Consider the following 23,377-nt stretch of genomic DNA (forward strand, 5'->3'; position numbering starts at 1 on the left):
TGATTCATTCTGCATGTCATTAGAAAAAAGTTTATGATTTATTTTGCTTAGTGTGTCTTTTGTAATGGCTCTTTCTGATACGGTGACAATGACAGCAAATGAGTGATAGGCCTACCACCGTTCGTACTATAGTCTATAGTAGGGTGTACACAAACCAAATACGATACCAGTCATAAAGAATGATAAATATAGATCCATGAACTATAGGCCTAAATGTAACCTATTAACCGATCTCAAACTCAGTGTCTTAAAGTGATACTATGTCTTAGAATGAACATAAAATATAATTCTCAAGAAAGGTCAATATGAGTATATATTCATCAGTGAACTTACCTGGAGTAATAAAGTTACAACAGAATTCCTGTAAAATCTAGAAAATTGGAAAATTCATAAACTAAGTAATTATTGAAAAAAACACTTAATCATAATATTAAGCGTTTTTTCAATAGTTAATTGCATTTTATTAAGTTTTTTGGATTTATCAGATTAAGGATCCTGTTATGCTATTTATGACAACAGGTATATCTACTGATGAATATAATATGCTCTTATTGGCCAAGTGTAAAATTTTTAAATTTTATGTTTATTCTAAGACATAGTATCCCTTTAAGCAACACTCGGGCCACCAATGCTTTAAAATAGGGATATAAATGCATTTTCTACTTTGACAGTTATGTACTGTACGCGTACCTAATATCTTGAATAAATATTATTTTTTAGACTTAAGATTCAAGCACTCAATCAGTAATCACTCCATTTAACCTAGTCTATCTTGCTCAGATTTTCTCAGGGACTATCATTATTGGTTTCATTCATTAGAAAATTAGAAATTCAGCAGCGATCTTGGGATAGACTACTGGCAAAGTCTATTATATGATCTTCATTTCCTTGACCTTAGATCAACATAATTAATGGAAGGCCTAATCCTTTATCCTTATAATCCTTTATAAGAAATTTTTTACAAGTATTATTTTTTTTGAATTTCAGATTTTGACAGACATGGATTATAGCCCATAGACGTAAGGACTTGAGAAGATGACCATAAATGATTGAATAGAGGTGATGGATAACTTCTTTACAATCCCACCTATGCTTCCTCTATATGAAGGACAAGGAGAAATAAACCAAAATGATTACAGACAGATGTTGGATAGCTCACAACCTGTTGGTGCTGGTCCTGGTTCCCACCGTCCAACTCAATACCATGAGAATCACCCACCTTACAATGTGACAGCTGATCTACCACCCCTTCCGATGCAGATCAGTGCCTTTGATGCCAGATCAATGCAGTACGTCAGCAGCCACTTTCAAAACAGCTCGACTCCTATTTTGATTATCCCTCAGCAAAACACCAATCAATTGGTCTTGGCACCCTCTGAGGAAGTGCACAAAAAGGATGACAGAAACCAGAATAGTTCTCTTACTTTTACAAGTCAACCTATGAGAAGCATTCAAGTTGAAGAATCAAAGACTGAGGTTTCCAACATTTCATCTGATGAAGTGAAAGGGGAGTGGAATGATAAAACTTGCAACCAAAATTCCAAATTGTCTGACTACAAAAATGTCGAGGATGGTGAGGAAGACAAATTGGAATCCATGGACTGTTTAGGACAAGAAAAAGCTGGAGGTTCTCAGTCTCTGGAGGAAGACACAAGTGACGAAGAGCCAGAAAATAATCACATAAACGAGAAGCCAAGCATAAAAACGTGTTCCCGCTGTAAAGCAATGTTTACCAGTCTAACTGACAAAGGTGTGCTAACCAGCAGTGACAATGACTTTATTTGCCAATCCTGTAAGGAGAGTTCTTTAAATACTCAAGAGTTCATAATCAGTATCAGCTTCGGAGGCAAAAGCACCAACTTAAATCTTGGTGAAACCAAAGATGAAAATTTCAACATCAATCTGAAAGGTTTGGAGAAATCCAACAAAGGGAATATAGTACTTGAAGTTTCTTGTGGTAAAAGGGTTGAAAAATTGGACATTTCTCAAAAGGATTTAACTGATGGTGAATTATCTGTTGAGTGCAAACGAGAAAGTCCTCCAACAAACGTCAAAACGTTTCAGTGCTCAGATTGCAGTGAATCTTTTCTGGATACTAAGAGTTTAGCAGATCACAAATTAACTCATCCTGGTCACAAGCCCTGGGTATGTTTAGAATGTGGTAAAGAATTTAAATATAATAATTTACTATTAAGGCATCAGCTTAGTCACACCAACATTAAAGATCATGAGTGCGTTGAATGTGAGAGAAAATTCCGTACAAAGGCCAATCTAAAGCGACATTTAAGTGCTTTTCACAAAGGTGGAACTCCAGAGAAGAAATCAGAAAAAGTAGAAATAAAAGACTCTCCACCACCAGAGGTAGTAGAAAATGAAGTTCCATTAGAGGAAGATGATTTGACTGATGATCCACATGAAGATGAAATTGAAAATTCCGAACTGTTTGAAGGAAAGTATATGGAATCCATTCCTACCCGTCCAAAATCAGCTAACGTCAATAAATTTGTGCCAAAAATTATTTATCATTGTAAAATGTGTAACAAGGGGTTTGGAAATAAAGGAAAATGGAAACGACATGAATTGTATCATTTTCAAATGCGGATGCCAGTCTGTGAACAATGTGGAAAATCATTTGTAGATAAAGACTATCTGATGGAACATTTAAGGACACATGAGGAGGCCTATGCTGACCATATTTGTAAGGAATGTGGCATGGAATTTCCTTTTAAAGATGAACTGAAACATCATGTTTTAGGTCATGAAAGCCCAGACGATAATTTTGTGCCTGATGCAGACATTTTGAACGTACCTCCTAATGAAGATGGACAATTTCCTTGCACTGAATGCGACAAAGTGTTTCGTTCCAATTACATCTTGCAGCGTCATCTTTTGACTCATAATCGTGCCAATAGTCAGTGTCCAGAATGTGGCAAATTTTATTCTTGTAGATACAATTTAGTCCAGCATATGGCCATACATGACACCAAAACCAATTATATTTGTGATCAGTGTGGTGAATCGTTTAAAGTCAAACAATACTTAAGTCGACATATGATCAAACATCGTGAACAAAAAACCTGGCAATGTAACATTTGTGATTTGAAATTCTATCGTCAAGGCAACTTGCGGCACCACATGAAGCAGCATGTAGAGAACAAACCTTATCAGTGCCAACATTGTCATAAATCTTTTGTGAGAGAAAGAACACTAGATGAACATGTTCTTCTTGCCCATACAAATGAACGACCGTATCAATGCACCATTTGTGGAAGAGGGTTCGCTCTTCAAAGAATGTTGAAACCCCATATGAAAATTCATTCAGGTTTTAAAGAACATAAATGTGACGAGTGTGGTAAATTGTTTACGTATAAATCGAATCTTAACCAACATATGATGATACACAGTGGTGAAAAACCATTTATATGTCAATTTTGTGGTAAAGGTTTTGCTAGGAACAAGTATCTCAATGATCATATGAGAACCCATAATATGATTAGCAATTCATTTTAAACAGCTGTTATCTGAATCAATAGGCTGGATTTATTATTAAATTATTACCCCTACTTGTTATTGTTGATGACATTGATGTATTCACATTGATAGCCTGCATGTAGCCCACTGCCCAAATCTGATATTGAAGCAAGTTTTAAAGCTACTAATTGAATGGACATTTATAATAAAACCAAATTGATGGACTCAATGCCAACATAAAACATAGAGTTTTGTTCTTGAACCCAATAACCCCTTCATCAGACTTCCAGAATTTTTCTAGCTACACATGGGGAAGTTAAACGTTGTCTGTAACATTAATAAAGGGACGTAACTCTCAAATTGAAATTCTGCATGGCACGTTTTGTATTTACGGATTGGTTGTGGATTTCCGAGAATATAATTAACCTTCTGGCCCAATTAGTGTCAGGTGTTATGAAAACCATTCATTCAATTAACAGTGGAGATTAAAATGTATATTGAAACAAAGGATAAATTTGTATATGTCTTTATCAGGGACCTGATATTGTTATTTCGGTGAAAATAGATGCCCCCCAGCACATACACACACTCCCTCTTGAGATGCGCAAGGCTGGTAATAAGTAACTCAAATGTAAAAGTCCTATACTCATGCATAGGCCTACCCCTTACATCACAAGTCCTACGGTTGTTAATTTTAAGTTTGGCCAACGGACCCAAGAACATAAAATAACAAAAACGTTTGTCGACCTGCTGTATTTTGTCAAGAAATAAATTGAAGACATGAACACGACATGGGAACGTGGTGCAAATGAAATTATAAGTTAATCGAATAACAATTATTATCATTGAGTGAAAGATTTACACAATGATAGGCCTATCATGTCTAGATCTTGAATCGCTCTAGAGATTCTAAATATCACTCAATTTTTTCCATTCGATTGGTTCAACTTACAGTAAAAATAACAGGGGGAGGGGGGGGGGGGTGGGGGGGCATTATGGAGCTGTATTGAATCGGCCTGGAATAATCCTTACAGTTGATCAACGACGCTGAAAGAGCAGGCTAAGAATGCCTTGTCTTGCGTGGGTGTGACACACATTAATGACACACACAAATAGAAACAAAACCATTTAATGGACATATTTACTCTTCAAAACATATTAGGAAATTTCCACAGCTGCTTGATATTTGGAAAGAGATTGGGTTAGATTCACAGTGTTATGCATTATATAGATACATTAAGTAGGCCTATGACTGTATGGTTAGGGTTTATTGACTTAAAAATTTCAATTTAGAATTTGACCTTTTTGACCCCTGAAGTGGAAATTTCCTCAAATGACTTCAATATGTCGAAATAAGGACATAACAAGTAATGGGTAACATACAATTTATTTAGTGAGTTAAGAAGGTAATGGTCATTGTAGAACAGAGGACATGAAAATAATGATTTGGATTTATGAGTTTTGAATTATATTCCAGTGGAGCCTACATCGTACGGTGGTTTCAAAATTGAGACTAGGCGATAAGTTGGTAGTCAGTCCGTAATTTTGTGTTTATCGCCATTGGCAGAATAGTGCAGTTAGAGAAAGGTTGGTGTCAACGAACATGAACTAATCAACATAATAAAGAATTAGTAAAGAAAGAATGGCGGAAACTCCTCAACAGGCCCCGACAGTAGTTCCATGGTCAAACGATAAGGATGATTATGAGCTACTTAATGTTCTGGGAGCCGGTGCCACTGCAGTTGTACAGGCTGCAATTTGTCGACCCAGGAATGAAAAATGTGCCATCAAAAGAATCAACCTTGAAAAGTGTAACACGACAGTAGAAGAATTGTTGAAGGAAATTCAAGCTATGAGCCAATGCAAACATGAAAATGTAGTGGGTTATTATACTTCTTTTGTTGTGAAAGATGAATTGTGGGTGATAATGAAATTGTGTGGTGGTGGTTCCATGCTGGACATCATTAAGAGCAGAATGAAGGCAGGGAATTGTAAGAATGGTGTTCTTGATGAAGTTAGTATTGCTACCATATTGAAAGAAGTCTTAAAAGGATTGGAATATTTTCATAGCAATGGGCAAATTCATAGAGACATTAAAGCTGGAAACATTTTGCTAGGACAGGAAGGGGCTGTCTACATTGCTGATTTCGGTGTCAGTGCTTGGTTGGCTACAGGAAAAGATATCACAAGAGATGCAGTTCGACACACTTTTGTTGGAACGCCTTGCTGGATGGCACCAGAAGTCATGGAACAGGTTTCCGGCTATGATTTCAAGGCAGATATCTGGAGCTTTGGAATAACTGCCATTGAATTGGCCACAGGTACTGCTCCATACCACAAATATCCTCCTATGAAAGTTTTGATGTTGACCTTACAGAATGACCCACCAACTTTGGATTCAGGGGCAGACGACAAAGATCAATATAAATCTTACAGTAAAGCTTTCAGGAAACTTATTAATGAATGTTTGAGAAAGGATCCTGAAAAGAGACCTACGGCTAAACAATTAATAAAGAATGAATTCTTCAAGAAAGCTAAAGACAAGAATTACATTTTTAAAACCTTGTTGTCGGAAGGAATGCCACTGAAGTCCCAAAAGGTGAAGAGAGTACCAGGATCCAGTGGACGTCTGCATAAAACTAAAGATGGTGGTTGGGAATGGTCCGATGAAGAATTAGATGAAAACTCTGAAGAAGGAAAGTTAGCTGTTCTTTCTGAAAGATCTCCACGTCTGCCTGAAAGTGAAAATTTCCCACTGGATGGAGTTGTTTCCCCTGTAAATCAACCTAATCCCTCTGAACCTGTGGAGAAAAAACCTGAGAAACCTTCAGAAACGAAATCTTCAGAAAAGAAACCTGAAGAGCAACCTACAACTACTAATACTGACTCCAAGAAAGAAGAACCTCCATCAGAAGATTCTGCTGCTGATGCTGAGGCAACGCCTCAAGGAGGATCAATAAATTTAGTTCTGCGTCTACGAAACGAGAAAAAAGAATTGAATGATATTAAATTTGATTTTACCCACGGTCAGGATACAGCTGACAGTGTATCAAGGGAACTGGTCGAGGCAGGTTTAGTGGATGGTAAAGATTTAATAGTTGTTGCTGCCAATCTCCAGAAAATATTGGACAGTAATGGCAGCTGTAAAAACATGGTATTTGGTCTGAATTCAGGTTGTGACAGCAATGAAGTACCCTGTGATAAAGCACTGATTGGCTTTGCACAACTTACTATTAATGAAGGAAAACAAGCTAGTTAGTCTAGAAGTACTAATATATCTAGCTTAATTATTGGTTGGTGTAAAATACCCAAGTGTGCCTGCCACACAATATGAAAATTGTTGATTTAGTGCTATGTAAGGTTATTTACAGAAAATTTTATTTGAATTTGACCTCTGTAAAACAAAATTTCAAAATAATATTATGTGCAATATTGCAATTTTAACAATGCAATATCAGCTTATAGTTCCAGTACCAGTACATGGTGCAGGAAAGTAGGACGTAAAACACCATTCATTTCATATAGTTCTAGTTGACTTCAATATAATTGGTAAACTGTGTTTTAAAAGGGACGGATTCAGCAATTGTTCAGCTAAGCTAATCAGTTATAGTATTTACAGCTTACTGATACGCTCCCAAAATTTGCGAATCTGTTCCTTTATCATGTATTCTAGATATACTTATAGCTTAACAATAGTAGGGCTTAACATATTTTCTTTTATTTTCACTGTGTTCAGGCATTGGGTACTTTACACCAACCATTTTACTTTTATTTTTTTTGCGTAAAAAAAATCCAATAAAATGGAGGTTGGTAGGGTTCTCCTTCTTCAGATAATAACTTACACAATTGTTGCAAACTTTGACAACCTATAAGTGTTTCTATTGTCAGAATATATATGGACTTTATTTTGAGTCTTACAGTTCAGTTAACTAAGAAGCTTTTCAATCCTTGTTCCTCGAAAGATATTTTATTTTGTCAAAGTTTGACTAGTATTCAAGTAAAATTTTGTTGGAATTTATCTTGAAATTGATCTGGAAAATTTTGAGTGAAGCAGAACAAACCACCTCTTATTTTCTTTGGTTTGTTATGTTTATTGAGCATGATAGCATGAACAAAATATGTTTCTTTTTAATTATTTTTAGTTATATCTTGATTATGAAACAAATATAATATATGAAAATTCAAATCTATGCATGCATGTCTTCTGAAAAGTGTTTAAAATTAGAAGTCTATCTCTATTAGTTGATATTAAAAATATTTAGCGAGTTCTCCTTTGGGAAAGTGACATAGCAAAACAAAACATACAGACAGACATATCAAATCTATCAATTTTGTAATTTTTTTCAATATAAATTTTTAAGCTTGAAATACGTCAGTTTACCTTAAAGTATTTTGAATATTTATGAGTGTTTTCCCAGTGACAAGAATGTATAAAATAAATATTATAATGAAGATATATTTATTGTAAATTATAAACAATGTAACTTTTGAATTTATGTCTTTTGAGAAGCCTCTTAGTATATTTTGATCTTGAAATGAATCACAGTTTTATGGAAACATTTTGAGGGTTAAGTTAAAAGCTTTTTTATAATACCACTCTCATATAAAAAGTGAAACAAATTTAACATTGTGTGGTACAGTTATACATGAGGCAAAAATTAATTGTTTATATAACTTGTAAGCAAGTCAAGCCTAATGGTATATTTGTGACAATCTGTATCAAGTGTTTTGGAATTACGGGAACCAGGGATTTGGGATAGGAAATAGAAATTGTGGAAAAAGTTCTCCCAATACACAAAAGTAAGAAAACCTTTTATGAAGCAATAGGTTCACTTGGAAACACTTGGTATATATGGATATAAAAACTGATTATCTATTAATAATGCTGATAAATTTAAACAAATATGGAGTATTTTTAAATCACACAGAATCCGAAGAAATTTCCTTGTTTAATTGTGTTCAGTTTCTTTATTAAAAGATTATGTATGGATTTTATGATTTACTCTATAAGCTTATGTTATTTTGTTTTATAAAATATTTATCATGATGAAGATTTATCTGCTGTTCCTTAGAAAAATGTAAAAGTTTAGTGGCTTTGCCTTTTAGGCTATTTCCAAAGAATTTGCATCATATTTTTGATAGAAGATCTTAATTGAAATGTTACTTTGTTGTAAATGTTGCATATTTCACCTATTTGTCTTGAAATTTCAATGTTTGAAATTTAGAGCCTCAAATTATATATGCACCATCCCCTTCCTCATAGGCATATTACAGATTTCTGTCGGCATAGGACCAGCTTTAACAGAGTCTTACAGAGAAATACCACAATGTAAAAAAAATATATCGTGTACATCAAGCCAATTGTACAATATTTTACTCAATGGCTAATGAAAATGCATAATAGCAGGGCTTGGCAATATACTGGTATAAGAATTGATATTATCTGGCAAAGCAGACACATTTTCAATTAGCATTGGCTGAAAAGTGTCTAATAATTTCTTGATTCTTTTCATAAATGACATGTGGTTAAGGGGAATGCATAATAGTAGGGCTTGGCGATATACCAGTATATGAATATATATTGTTAGTTATATTGTTAAATTAAAACTTAACAAAATGTCACCATATTGTGATATATGGTAGTTATCATGATATATCATCCAATTTTTTCCCAGGTTAGATCATCTACACTTAATATTGTGATATCAACGTGAACCAATATCGCCCAGCCTTACAAATTAGTAATCTCAAAGCATTTGATCAAATCCATTTCATTTTGAGTAAAATAGTCATATAAATTTGGAAGATGAAAAAAAATGAAATTTTTGCTAGAAAGAAGAACAATAGCAACTGTGTGAAATGATGTTGGACATTTGAGGAACTTGACTAGGATAGTAACTTCAATAATAGCTTAGTCCCCGAAGCCCAGACAGTCTATGATGAGGATACATCTTTCGTTGAAGCTGTACGTAGACTAAGAAGTAATAGCCAGATTTGTGAAATTGTCTAATAATCAAAATGAACATTAGCAAAGTAGACGACACATACATTTCCAACTGGCATTGGCTCAAAAATGTCTAATAATATCTAGATTTTTGTCATAAATGACATGTGGTTTTGGGGGTCAAGCTTCAACAAATTTGTCTAGTGTAACAGTGTGTCATTTCTGTCTTCATATAGGTTTAGATAAGTTTTATGATGGCAGGTACGTCAATGTCAAGTCATTAATCAAAATACACCTTTTTAAGCTCTCAAAGCCATGAATGAACATTAGGGTTATATTTAAATCTTCACAATGTCAAACTATTACGAACTTCGTCTTATACCTTGACTGCATTAGCCATCTTCTTATACCATGGAATGCAGCGATTTGATTGGATAGTAAGAGTGAATACAGCCAAACATAGCCCAGACAGACTTTAAACATTATGGCTTATTTTTACAGATCATCTGTCAAGGACTCTTAACTGGCTGTATTTGTTAACGTTAACATACAATCCAACCAAATCACTGCATTTACAAACTTCAGTGATATAAGAAAGGTGGCTATTGCAGTCAAGGTATGAGATGAAGTGCGTAATAGCTTGACATAGTGAAGATGATTTTGCCTTGAATGGCCAGTGTAGTCTTGATCTTTCAAAGGTCATAGGAGTTAGCAATGTCTGACCCTTGAATTTCAGTAATTTGTGTCTCTGATGGTAGTACCTTATCATTCACTTTAAACATTTGACCAATAAGAGACTGTGTTATATAATGATTTTCTGTCAGTGAATCTAATTTGTTGAAACATAAATCGTAGCTGTCTTCTGTCTTCACAATGTTAAGCTATTACGAACATTGTCTTATACCTTGATGCAAATAGCCACTTATACTGTGTCACAGGAGTTAGAAATGCAGTGATTTGATTGGATTGTAGGCAAGGAATAAAGCTAATCCGAGGCCTCAACACAAAACCTGCACGGGCTCTGATTGGCTACATTTGCAATTCATAATACATGAAACATGGTCTTTGCGGTCAAGGTATGAGACAAAGATTTTAATAACTTGACATTGTGAAGATGTCTGACAAACAAGAGTATTCATTTAAAACCTATGTATAAGTTGGTCAATTTGTTCATTTTTAGTATCATTATATTATATAATAGATACTCAAGTTAGATTCTGTCCAAGTGAATTTGCCTTAAAGCAAATAATATCTAAGCTTTAGCTGCTCAAATAAAATTATTATTGACACTGTTAAACTTTGTGTGATATTATTTCATTATATTTCCTCTTTTATTGAACTAGGAATACTACTTTCTATTTCTATATACTGTATGTCTTTTCTATATGGTCTCAAGAAAAGACAAATCTCTATATATGGCAGAGTCTCAAGAAAAGACAAATCTCTATATATGGCAGAGTCTCAAGAAAAGACAAATTTCTATATATGGCAGAGTCTCAAGAAAAGACAAATCTCTATATATGGCAGAGTCTCAAAAAAAGACGAGTCGTCTTTTGAACATGGATAATTCTGGACACACAAATTTGAAAGTTTTGAAGGATTGGATATCCAAGACTAAGGTACGATTGGTCAAACGAATGGTGAATCTGTCCCTTTAATCAGTTTTTAGCTGAAAAAAGGATGACGTCATGGTTTCTATTTTACCTTTAAAAAATGGAGTCTATTGACATTTAGTTGTCTTACTAAACAGCTTGACATGTTCTCTTGTATATTTAAGGATTAGATGTCTAGAAAAAGTGTAAATAAACATGTTATTCACATGTCAACAGTTTTACCTCTTAAAGGGATTGCTTCATCAATAAATTGTCAAAATGAAATTCTAAGTTAGATGAAATATAATTTTGCCTGTTTTTTTAGTAAAACATAATTTACTCAAATGTGTATCCAGGACTTTTTTAGTTATTATTTTGTACAATTCTGATATTCTGGCCTATATTGTTACTTCTTGTTATTCCACAAGAACTTGACCTTGTCAAGATGGCGTTATTACAAAATTTTATCATTGTTGATGAACATTTCAAAGTGGTAAAAAAAATTCTGGAATTACTGGAAATATATAATTATGCAGGATGGTACAAATTGAAGCAAGCTATTAAAGGAATTGTAAAAGAGGTTCCTGCAATTCCACTAAAATCACATGTCTAGTGACGTCATCTAACACTTAGTTTGAGTTGAATTGCAGGAACCACAGACGTCTGATTGAAAATTGGAATGGTGCAAATTGATGTTTCAGTGTCCCTTAGAAAAATCTCTAAACAATCCCTTTAAATTCCTCGATACTCATTCAAAGGCTTAAAAAAAAACATGTTAAAACCCTGCAATACCTTAGCCTGTGCTTTCGTAATTTCAATTATATGTTGTTGTTACAACCACTCTTACCTGCTATGGTAATAGTAGCAAGACCCTAAAATATAGCGGAGTTATTATTTCTTACAAGAAATAACCCCTTAAATGTACTAGTATACTATTTAGTACATCCTGTAATAATATATTACATATGTCACCGGTATAATAATAGTTAAAGCCAGTTCAGACCAGGATTTTATAAATAACTCTGTCAACAGGTCAAATTTTCTTCTTGTCACATAATGTTTCCTTGTCCAAACTATTTGTTAAAAGATTAATGACCCAAAATAGCTATGAGCTTTTATGATTTATCAGCTTTTCAAATCAAAGCATATATATTCTAAGCTTATAAAACTGTCTGTATTAAGGTCACATCAAACATTTTCAGCTCAACTTTATGATTAATTCCAGCTTATGCAATTTCTGTGACAAATTCTGGATAATTAAAGGGATTCCGTTGACTTAATATTTGCCTTACCAGCTGATTGAGCTTAATGAAGTATCAAGTTTCAATTCTGCATAGACAGTCCCCTTAAATCCTTTAAATTGCTTTTCGATTTTGCTGGTGCAGTGAACGTTAGACAGACTGACCTAAAAACAGTCAGTTGTCCATGTCGGACGAAATAACCATGTGAGCTACATATTATGCATGTTGAGTCCCTAAAATGTTGAAAATCGAAAAATAGAAGAAAAATTGGCTCTGCTGTCCTGCACGAATTGCTCATGTTCAGTAACTCAGAAAATATGAGAACATTTTCTTTTATTAAAGATATTAAATGAACACATACATACATGACAAACTGAAATTCATGACTCATTGGCAGTATTTCTAAGATCCATAATAATTTCTAAAGCAATATCTTGGATATTTTTATCTCTATCTGAAGCTAGTTGATGTAAATAAGACGTAGGCAACTGAAATAAAAACAGAAAAGATTTTGTGAGGTTCTTTATTATAGTCTATTACAGCTTTGATCCATTACATGACATAATCAAACAAACCGTAGTTGTGGGTTCTAATCTTGATTGGTGTGTGCAAGTCTTGTAACCTTGAATAAGTCATCTTAATGTGTAAGGATTATCTGGGAAAGATCAAGGAAAAGGACCACATGGTAGAAAGGATCCTTAATTGTGAACCTAACTTTAGGTAAAGAAAAAACTTTATTTTCTAAGGATACTTTCTGCCAGCTGGTCTTTGGCCAAACCTCTTGGCATTCATCATACCCATGAGCTATCAGTATCCATTTACAGCTGGGTTGACCAACGACTACCATTTGTCCAACATAACCAAGCAAATGACACCAATCCTATGCTCTAACCAACTGCCTGCTGGACATGATTATGAATGATTTTTTTGTTTTCAGCTAATCAATAGGTTAAAAAATTCTTTTTTAATTGAGGAAGAATTTTAATCTCACCAGTTCTTGAAGTTGATGTATGATATTGATATTATTATCATCTGATATCAATGACTGTATAATTCTTAATGTATTTAATCTATTTTCATCATCACTTTCCTCTGATAAATAAATACAAATTTCAGACTTCATATAATTCTTCTATAAACCCTGGGAAATTCCACTAAAGCTAAGTGCAAATTGCCAAATAAGTTTTATCACATAAGGCCCTTTGCAATTTGTGACGTCATCAAACACCAAGTTTTAGTGTTATTACAGGAGTCTCAGACATCTAATTGAAAATTGGAATGGAGCAAATTTATCAGAATCCCTGATACACATAACAATTTTAGAAAACTTCTTTACAATCCCATTAGGACCAAGAGCATTATTTTTTTTTTAAAAAGACGAGTCTTACCTTGTAGATGCCATGTTAACAAGGACATAATATCTGGTTTAGATGTTAAATATTTTAATCCTTTCTGATTAATACTAATATTATATAAACACATTAATATCAAACTGAAATATTTAATATAAACAGATTAATATCACACTGAAATATTATAAAAACACATTAATATTACACTGAAATATTATATAAACACATTAATATCAAACTGAAATATTATAAAAACACATTAATATTACACTGAAATATTATAAAAACACATTAATATCAAACTGAAATATTATATAAACACATTAATATCAAACTGAAATATTATAAAAACACATTAATATCAAACTGAAATATTATATAAACACATTAATATCAAACTGAAATATTATATAAACACATTAATATCAAACTGAAATATTATATAAACACATTAATATCAAACTGAAATATTATGTAAACACACTAGTATCACACTGAAATATTATATAAACACATTAATATCAAACTGAAATATTATATAAACACATTAATATCAAACTGAAATATTATAAAAACACATTAATATCAAACTGAAATATTATATAAACACATTAATATCAAACTGAATACTTATTTGGAATTATACAGTCATCTGCTGTAATATATATATATATATTCAACGGCATTTAATGGTCAAATTTATAGAGCATATGAACAGAAACTTACTTTTTCAAAACAGAGCTTTTTTTGACTGGGGCTTCTGCTATAAACATTGAAAATGTATCTATTAATTGGCGACCATTTAGATTAGTAATTATAAAATTTCTACCATAGGCTGAGGCAGCAATATCTAAAATTTAAAAGAAAAATAATTTCAGAGACAAATATTATTAAACCATATAAGTACAGTGACGTATGTCGGGGGTAGGCCATTGGGCCACCACCCCTCTCATACATGTGAAAGGTTATTTTTGAAGTGAAAATTTAGTCCTCTTGATGCTCAAAATTCATTTCAAGCCATCTGATTCTGATTTCCGTTGGCTTCAAAGGGATTTTAGCCCTTCCCACCTTGGGGAGACACACCCCTCAGGTATCTAGATATGCCCCTGCATATGTAAATAATGTAACCAAGATTGTTGATTGGCTTTATTTGCCAATCATTATGTAGCTCGTGATTCTTCCATAGTTAACGTATAGTATATGAAGGAGGAACTTACTAGTAATAGTACCACATAAAGCTAGTATAAAATTAGTTTCATCAGATGGTTCAGACGGCCAATCATCTTTATAAGCTGCCAAATAACCATCTAGGGTACTAGTCACAATCGAAAAAAACTCATCTACTTTAGTCTGTAATATGGAAAAAAATTCAAAACATCAAAAAATCATCTATCAATCGAATAATTAATTTCATAAAAATTGTCATTAATATGTCATGTATATTTATCATTTAAGATTATTTAGATATACTTTTTCCAGAAAAAATCAATTTCTGAAATACGATTATTAGAGCAAAATCATTTATGAAAACATTAATAAAATATAAATAGAATGGTATGGAAGTGACAACTGTTCATGTCTCAAAGTTGTGTACAGTACTGTTTTATTGTAGGAGACGAGGATGTCAGTTTTAAATTCTGTACAGAGCTATTTAAATAGTACATCATTGTAAGTAATGTTACAACCAACAAGTCTGGTAGTGGATTAGACCAGTGGATTGTCATATGCTCGGTAAACAGTTAGATATTGTGATACAACAGTCAGTGCTTTCTAGAGCCGACCAGGTAGCAGTCTTCAACCTTGCACCCATTCATGTGTACAGGCCATGAAAAAAAATCTGGAGATTTGCTTTGAAGATTGGATGAAAGGTCGCGTAAAACTTCAAATTGATTCTTTTTGTTCTTGTTGTTTCTAACAAATCTATAATTAGGGATAGGCAAAATAACTATAGAAGTAGTGCCTGATATTTTAAATTTTAGGGGCCCAAACAAATTTAATATCGTCATTCTTCATTACTGATTGAATCAAAATTAATGTTTGAAATGATGTTTGAAAACAAGGAAACAAGAATGATCGCAGCCCTCTAAAGTTGCAAGTTGCACCTGTAGTTTGTCTTTCATTGTATTGCTTACCCCAGTAAGTATGGCTTCAATTCCCTCTTCTTTTCTAGAAACTCTCCATAATAAAGTACAGCAAGCTGCACCCAGACTTGAACAATAATCTGATTGTTGACTCAATTGTTGACTCAGATCCTGTAAGTCACATCGTAGTTGTAATGTTTCCTGAAAACATGTAAAGAAAATTGTTGACTCCTATCTTGTAAACCCACTTATGAATGAATTTTGTCTTTTATTTCATATTTCTTTGAATAATAATTCAGACTAAGGTTGGCCCAGCTTTGGACCCCCCTCTCATCATCCCCAAGTTATTTTACATAGGGGTACGGATAGTTTCTCACTGGACAGTTGAGATAGATGCTCACCGACAATTGGTCACCAATGTTTAATGCTTCTTTTAACAGGGAATCATTAACCTCAAGAGATAATTTTTCTCATTTCTTTTGAGAGCTATTGTCCAGTGAGCATCTGTCCGTTGAGCATCTGTCGGTTGAGAATCTATCCTACACTCTTGGAAATATTATCTTACTTGTTTTTCTATTTGGGATTCTGTTATTGCTGTTTCACATCTTGTCTTCCAAAGATAACTTTCTTTTTCTAACAATTCCTTGCTTTTCTTTAAACTTTCTAGTTCTGGAATTTATTAATTAAGGTCTTGAAATATGAATATTCAATCATTAACGCCTTTGACTACAAGTTCAATCAGGTATATTTATCAGCAGACCATGTTATTTTTCAGTCAAAAACTGACAGAAATAATGGAATATGGGACGCAACTCCTACTGTCATTGAAGATTTCAGACAACAAATAAATCTCGTTATCAAAAGTCTCTATGTAAAGCTGTTAGGTCTTTAATTCTGAGGCATTATCTTACGTTACGTAATCTAGAAAGTTAATTCCTTCCATTAACAAGGCCTTCATTGAAACACAATACATGTTTGCAACGTACTAGCAGTACCTAACTTGAGTAGTAGGGGAGACAACTTTTTTCATTATTCAGACCACAATCATGAAATAACAAAATTACCAACGACGAAATATAGCCTACACCTGGATCCTTGGACAGTGCCTTCAGTTTATAAGAAATAGACCACTATCATGAAATATCAAAAGATAATTACCCTGTTCTAAAGCCTCTAATTTACCAAACGATGAAATATATTTTTTATCTATTACTTTTGGTAGAGTTTGTCTAAGTTGTGTTATTTCTGTAGCTAATTGAGACAAGTCGTCTTTATGAACTAATACATAATCTTTAAATTTTCCATCTCGGCAAAGGCCTGAAATCTAGAAAAAAGATATATTTTTAGATAAACTGGAATATTCATATCTTAGATTCGAAAAGGAGAAATAAATCAGTAGGCGTACACATATTAAAATTACACATCTGTCGCTTAAATCAAGGAACATTTAAGAAATTGACAGTCTCGTCAAGTAGGAAACAACAACGATTGCATTTGGTCGGTTAAAATTTAAAAAAGATGGTCTTTGATTGCCTTTGGATTTAAAATTTAGAAATTTTAATTTTAGTAAGCAATTTTCAAACGAGCAAAATTCAATTAAAAAAAACCACAAAGATCAGTTTAGGTAAATTTTGATCGATTTTGTTCAATAAAAGAAGACTCTACATGATTAGAGAGAATAAACAATTTAACAATAAACACACCTTCAAATCAATGTCATTTTCTGTGGTTCTCTTTAGATCTAACCATTCTGTGTTCAAATTTTTATAATTTCTTTCAACATCTCTAATCATACCAATCTACAATTCAAAAGATCCCAAAAATTTCATATCTAAATATCTAGATCTAAATAAGTTTCTTTAGCAATAGCTGTTATATTCCTTTGGGTTATCTAACTTGGAACAGACACTCTTACAAAAATGATTTTGCCTAGGCTAGGCCTACTTGAGCTAGTAGAAACAGAGAGAGGAGAGAGGAGAACTTGTTTAAGGCAATTCTTGGGCCATAGGCACGATGGGCGGATAGATCTAGTTATAGTAAATAAACAATTTACACGGTTGCCTACGCAAGAGTTAAGCAAGACATGCCACAAAAATGGGCGATCCTGATTAAGCCTAGAATGATCCGAATTCGAACCATACTTGATATTTCTACATGAGCATGAACATAAGCATCACATACCAAACCATCCATGGATTGTTTAGAGAGGGATGATTCCATGATGATTTTTCTGGCTTTGTTTTACTTTACAAACAAGTACCCGCCATTTTTAACCTTTCTTCAATTAGTCATTGAGAGTTATCTGCTCTTAGTTTGTAACAACCACTAAAAATAAATAGAGTTATTTCCCTTACACCATACAAACGAAAACGTTTTGCGACTCTGCCTAGGAAAACCATTAAAGGGATACTGTCGTTTATGTATACATGTATAATACAATAAACATTTTCCGCTTTACCAGCTCATAGAGTTTTTAAAATTGTGTGGCCCTGCTCGACCCCCTCACCCGTTTCCTAAATACGTCACTGGATGTTAAGTGTAGGTTTAGTCCCACAACTTGTTTTTAATTCTGTCACTGTACGTAGGCCTACTGGGTTTATAAGGGTTTATAAATTAAGGCTCCATCTTCAAACGTCTCCCATAGCCACAAGTGCTATGTGACAGCAGTATCACAAAGGGCGTAGGCCTACTTACCTGATGTAGGCCTACTTACCTGATGATACTGCGAACAAAGCTATCGGAGAAATTGATTTGGACTTTGGTAGGTCAGCATTTAATTTTCTCTTATATGTAGCGCTGGAATTGCGACGGGATATGCAGTTCCTTTGAGAGAAAATGGACTGGCAAAGGTTAAGATTAACAAGGCAATAGTCCACTGACAAGGTGAACTATGGTAGGTCTTGTTCCCATTATGATTATCTTATCTTTATATAGTAAATTATATACCACAATTACATTGATTTATCTTATTTTCAATTACTTACTACCTCTTTCACGAGCATGTGCGCGTGCCAATTAAATAGTCAAATGTTAACAGATGTCATTGCGAGCTCTACCAAAACCGTTGAAGACCGACTTTGAACGATCAATCACTTGAATCTTTTTCTATTCTGCCTTTTATCACATTTTCATGAATTTACGATGGAATTCATAAAGAGAGTCAGTTCACGATACTAAGGATTGTTTTGGTCCTGATGGTTCTGGTCCTGACACCGGTGAAATCTGAATCTGACAGCAACAGATTTTAAACAACTTCTAGCAGCTGGCATTTGGCAGAATCTGATCAATCTCAAAACATAGATGATCTGTGTCCACGAGACTAAAAAGTAGCAGTTGTTCATGTTCTACTTTCTAGCATAAATTGGACCGGGTCCTCCCTTCAACAATCCAATTGATCCCAGCTGCAAGTTGCTGGTCTCATTATTTCAACTGTATTAAATTTGATCCTGGCTTTCACCAAGTCAAGCTACTAGGAACCGAGCCTAGTACCGGTACCTTAATGATAATAATAAACTCTTTATTAATTACCTGGGTCAGAATTGGGCCCAATACACAAGGACATGTCTAACATTCAGTCCTTTGTCTTCATTACAGTCTTATCTTTTATCAAGGAGGTTTGATTGAATTGTATGCTAGTGAATACAGCCTATCTGATTCCTCCACGGAAAGACTGTGGACCATAAGCCATCATGTTTTTATGTCAATGGCTCTGATTGACTGTGTTCTCTAACATACAATCCAATCAAATCGCTGCATTCCGCGATACAAGAAAAGAGACCAATGAAGTCAAGGTATTAGATGCAGTTCGTAATAGCTTGACAAAGGGAGAGATGATTGCTCCTTCTGATAGTGATAGTGATATGGACAACTGAATGAAAACCAAATATTATCAATATAGTGCTTTTTATTTAAGAATCAAAAACCTGAACAATATTATAACAAAATACACAAAGTTGATTCAGGCTCATCCAAAATCTCTGTAAGATTAATCTTAATGGATTAAAAGATTAACAAAAATTTGGACACCAGACAGCAGAGATTTAATAAGATTATCTATTATTTCCTTTCAAAATTTACAATGATACACAAAAATACTGATTCAAACAAAAATATGACATAATAAATTGTAGAATAACATAACTATTTTTTTGTGGTTATATACGAAGACCGTGGAAAATATTAATCTATAAGGCAGTAAAAAGTGGCAAATTCTATCTTAATCTCAACCTTGACCTATTTTAATCAATAAAGCCATCTCATTGGTCAAATTAATTCGAAAACAACCAATAAGATTATTAGAATTCATCTAATTTTAAAAAAAAAAATAGGCCCCTTGTGGTTTGGTATTTTAATTTAAAAACTTAATATAATGTTGAAGTGTTTATTATAAAGATCAAATTGGGCGATTCAGCGACAATTTTTCTTGAGATATAAGGCTATATTTAAATATATTTAATTGTAATATAACTATATTCCAACATTTAAATGGCAGTTTATGAATTATTGAATATATTTTGAGACTTAAAAATTCAAAAATGAGATTAAGTTGATAACATTGCAACTTATAATGGCAGTATTTATAATAACTAAAACAAACTTCACACAAATCCTTAACAAACAAAAACTTGAAATCACTGTGTAAGGATTTTAGATTTTTTACCAACTGTTCTTATTACCAAAATTAACAAATGGCTAATAATTGTTTTATTTTTTAATTTCTGAAAAGTTTTTCATTTTTATTCATTTTAAATCATATGGAGTTTACATTCGATTTTGATTTCACAATTTAACAAACTTAGAAATGTTAGGTAGTTATCAGATTTAAATTTTAAAATGTGTACTGAAAAAATGATGACTGATATTTAATTTCATCTTATAATTTGGGCTGACTTTATGACACTACCATATGTTTTTCAAGGCAAATTGGTACAGAGTTACTGATAGCTTGAAAAGTTCACCAAGATTACAACAAGTGACCTTCTAGCTAAATCATGTTTTGACTTCCTTTCTCAAAATATTGAATATTAAATTTGGAGAAAAAAATTCATCTGGGAAATCTTCTGTACAAAATGGCAGACATACATAACTCAGAATTTTCGAATATTTTCAGGAAATTAAAACAGTTTTCAGACAATGTGCTTACGTTCAGATTTTGTTAGTAAGTTAAAATGTAATAAATCTAATACTCAATATATCACCGGTTGACCAATTGACGATCAATTCACTATCATGTTCTAGATATTAAGATCACTATTATGTTAAATAAACTTAATTTTACTATCATGTTCATGAAAATTAATATGAATACTATGTACTTTGTTCAAGTTCATGAAACTATACTATCATGTTTATGAAACTTTTACTATCATGTCTATGAAACTTTTATTATTATGTTTATGAAACTTTTACTATCATGATTATGAAACTTTTAATATCATGTTTCTGAAAATTTTACTACCATGTTTATGAAACTTTTACTATCATGTTTATGAAACTTTTACTATCATGTCTATGAAACTTTTACTATCATGTTTAGGAAACTTTACCATTATGTTTATGAAACTTTTACTATCATGATTATGAAACTTTTACTATCATGTTTCTGAAAATTTTACTACCATGTTTATGAAACTTTTACTACCATGTTTATGAAACTTTTACTATCATGTTTATGAAACTTTTACTATCATGTTTATGAAACTTTTACTATCATGTTTAGGAAACTTTACCATTATGTTTATGAAATTTTTACTATCATTTTTATGAAACTTTTACTATCCTATTAATGAAACTTAATTTTACTATCCTTTTCATAACTTAATTCTCATCTTTAACATCACTTTCCTATGAAACTTACTATCATGTTTATGAAACTTTTACTATCATGTTTATGAAACTTTTACTATCATGTTTATGAAACTTTTACTATCATGTTTATGAAACTTTTACTATCATGTTTAGGAAACTTTTACTATCATATTAATGAAACTTAATGTTACTTTCCTTTTCATAACTTAATTCACATCTTAAACATCACTTTTATGAAACTTACTATCATGTTTATGAAACTTTTACTATCATGTTTATGAAACTTTTACTATCATGTTTATGAAACTTTTACTATCATGTTTATGAAACTTACTATCATGTTTATGAAACTTTTACTATCATGTTTATGAAACTTTTACTATCATGTTTATGAAACTTACTATCATGTTTATGAAACTTTTACTGTCATGTTTAGGAAACTTTTACTATCCTATTAATGAAACTTAATTTTACTTTCCTTTTCATAACTTAATTCTTATCTTTAACATCACTTTCCTAAAAATACTTTTTTTTTTAATTTTTTGAACCTTAAAGCACTATAATAGTAAAAAGAATAATTCGTTTATTTCACAAACAAATCAACGAAGTATTTCTCACATTCACAGCTCCTTTCGCAGTCCTAAAAGGAATTTATTAGCTGTATTGGCTAGAAATTTCATCAATAAATGATGTGATATCCATAACATCTGCGTTGGAGAATAATAAGATTTAAATTAAAACTCACTTGAAATAGTATGTAAATGTAAACAAACTATGTCATTCTTATTGTGGAAAGTGATACAGATAGTTGTAATTACATTTAGTCAAATGTAAGGCATGTATACAGACATCTGTATTCCTTTTTCTTGATAGACAGATTGATTACATGTTCACTTCAAAAGCCTATTTCAGAGCTAAGAGAGCTAATTTGAAATGAAATTGTAAGATACAAATATGAAACATAAGAAATATTTATTTCATATAATTCTCATAAAGACAGATTTATGTCTCAATTAGATATATTCAGAATTTTATAAAAAGAAAAAAAGAAATAGAAGTAACATTTCCAATATTCTAAAAAAGTACAGACAATCTGAGGTTCCATATATATTCTTTTGGTGATTGTTTTCGGAGCATAACATTTAACAAAAATACATTTTACTACAATACAAAAGGTAATGCTCTGAACTTTGAGCTTTGATGAAATCTTAAGAGAATCTCTTTGAGAATTCTTAATTCTATTATCAGAATTCTCGATTCTAGTTTTAGAACTCTGAATTCCAATTTGAAAATTCTTAAATCTAGTTTTACAATTCTTAATTCTAATTTGAGAATTCTTTATTCTTAGTTGGGAATTCTTAATTCTAATATAATAATTCTTAATTCTAGTTTCAGAAGTCTTAATTCTAATATAAGAATTCTTATTTTCAGTTGAGAATTCTTAATTTTTACTTGAGAATTCTTAATACAAATCTTATACTGAAACATTACAAGTTAGAGTTGAGATCAAGTTTATATTTTGTTTTCTTTTTTCCCATAGTTTTAGGAATGTTAAATTGCTATCTGTTCACAAGATATTTACAGATACACACAAATATTAAATAAAACAGTCTTCACTAAAAGCTTTATACAGCATCAATATGGTTACTTTGCTATCTGTCAAATTTTCAATTATGGATTTGTTGGGGATTTTGTAATCAAAATTTATGTTCATTTTTCATGCTTTTCTAAAATTTTAACCAAATTTACTATTCTTTGCTACAAACTTAAAAGACAAAAGTGCCAGATTTAACATAATTTGTGTAAAAGCATGTTCTATGTAGTAATTCCAAAATCCCAAATATTACAAAATTATTATGCCTTTTATATCAATTAATTTAGGCATTTA

The 23,377-nt window shown here is 32.2% G+C and overlaps 3 protein-coding genes across 3 annotated transcripts; 2 read left to right on the forward strand and 1 right to left on the reverse strand.

The window, feature by feature from the left end:
* Window positions 1-2,043: 2,043 nt before the first annotated feature.
* Window positions 2,044-3,486, forward strand: LOTGIDRAFT_72815 (hypothetical protein; the record flags this gene model as incomplete). The annotated part of the gene is made up of 2 exons (XM_009046056.1): window positions 2,044-2,287; window positions 2,489-3,486. Coding segments are annotated over 2 exons (1,242 nt in total), but the record flags the coding sequence as incomplete, so codon positions are not given.
* Window positions 3,487-5,053: 1,567 nt separating this feature from the next.
* On the forward strand, window positions 5,054-6,730 carry LOTGIDRAFT_211598 (hypothetical protein; the record flags this gene model as incomplete). Its single annotated transcript, XM_009046057.1, has 1 exon — window positions 5,054-6,730. Exon 1 carries the CDS (start codon window positions 5,114-5,116, stop codon window positions 6,728-6,730), a length of 1,617 nt encoding a protein of 538 aa, XP_009044305.1. The 5' UTR covers window positions 5,054-5,113.
* Window positions 6,731-12,628: 5,898 nt separating this feature from the next.
* LOTGIDRAFT_229909 (hypothetical protein) lies at window positions 12,629-17,951 on the reverse strand (the record flags this gene model as incomplete). Its single annotated transcript, XM_009046058.1, has 10 exons — window positions 17,863-17,951; window positions 17,385-17,480; window positions 16,840-17,005; window positions 16,247-16,350; window positions 15,733-15,882; window positions 14,818-14,950; window positions 14,327-14,450; window positions 13,637-13,740; window positions 13,240-13,340; window positions 12,629-12,736 (listed from the first exon to the last, which is right to left on the reverse strand). Exons 1-10 carry the CDS (start codon window positions 17,899-17,901, stop codon window positions 12,629-12,631), a joined length of 1,125 nt encoding a protein of 374 aa, XP_009044306.1. The 5' UTR covers window positions 17,902-17,951.
* Window positions 17,952-23,377: the final 5,426 nt, after the last annotated feature.

This window comes from Lottia gigantea (assembly GCF_000327385.1).
Source record: "Lottia gigantea unplaced genomic scaffold LOTGIsca_10, whole genome shotgun sequence".
Lineage (NCBI taxonomy): Eukaryota > Metazoa > Mollusca > Gastropoda > Lottiidae > Lottia > Lottia gigantea.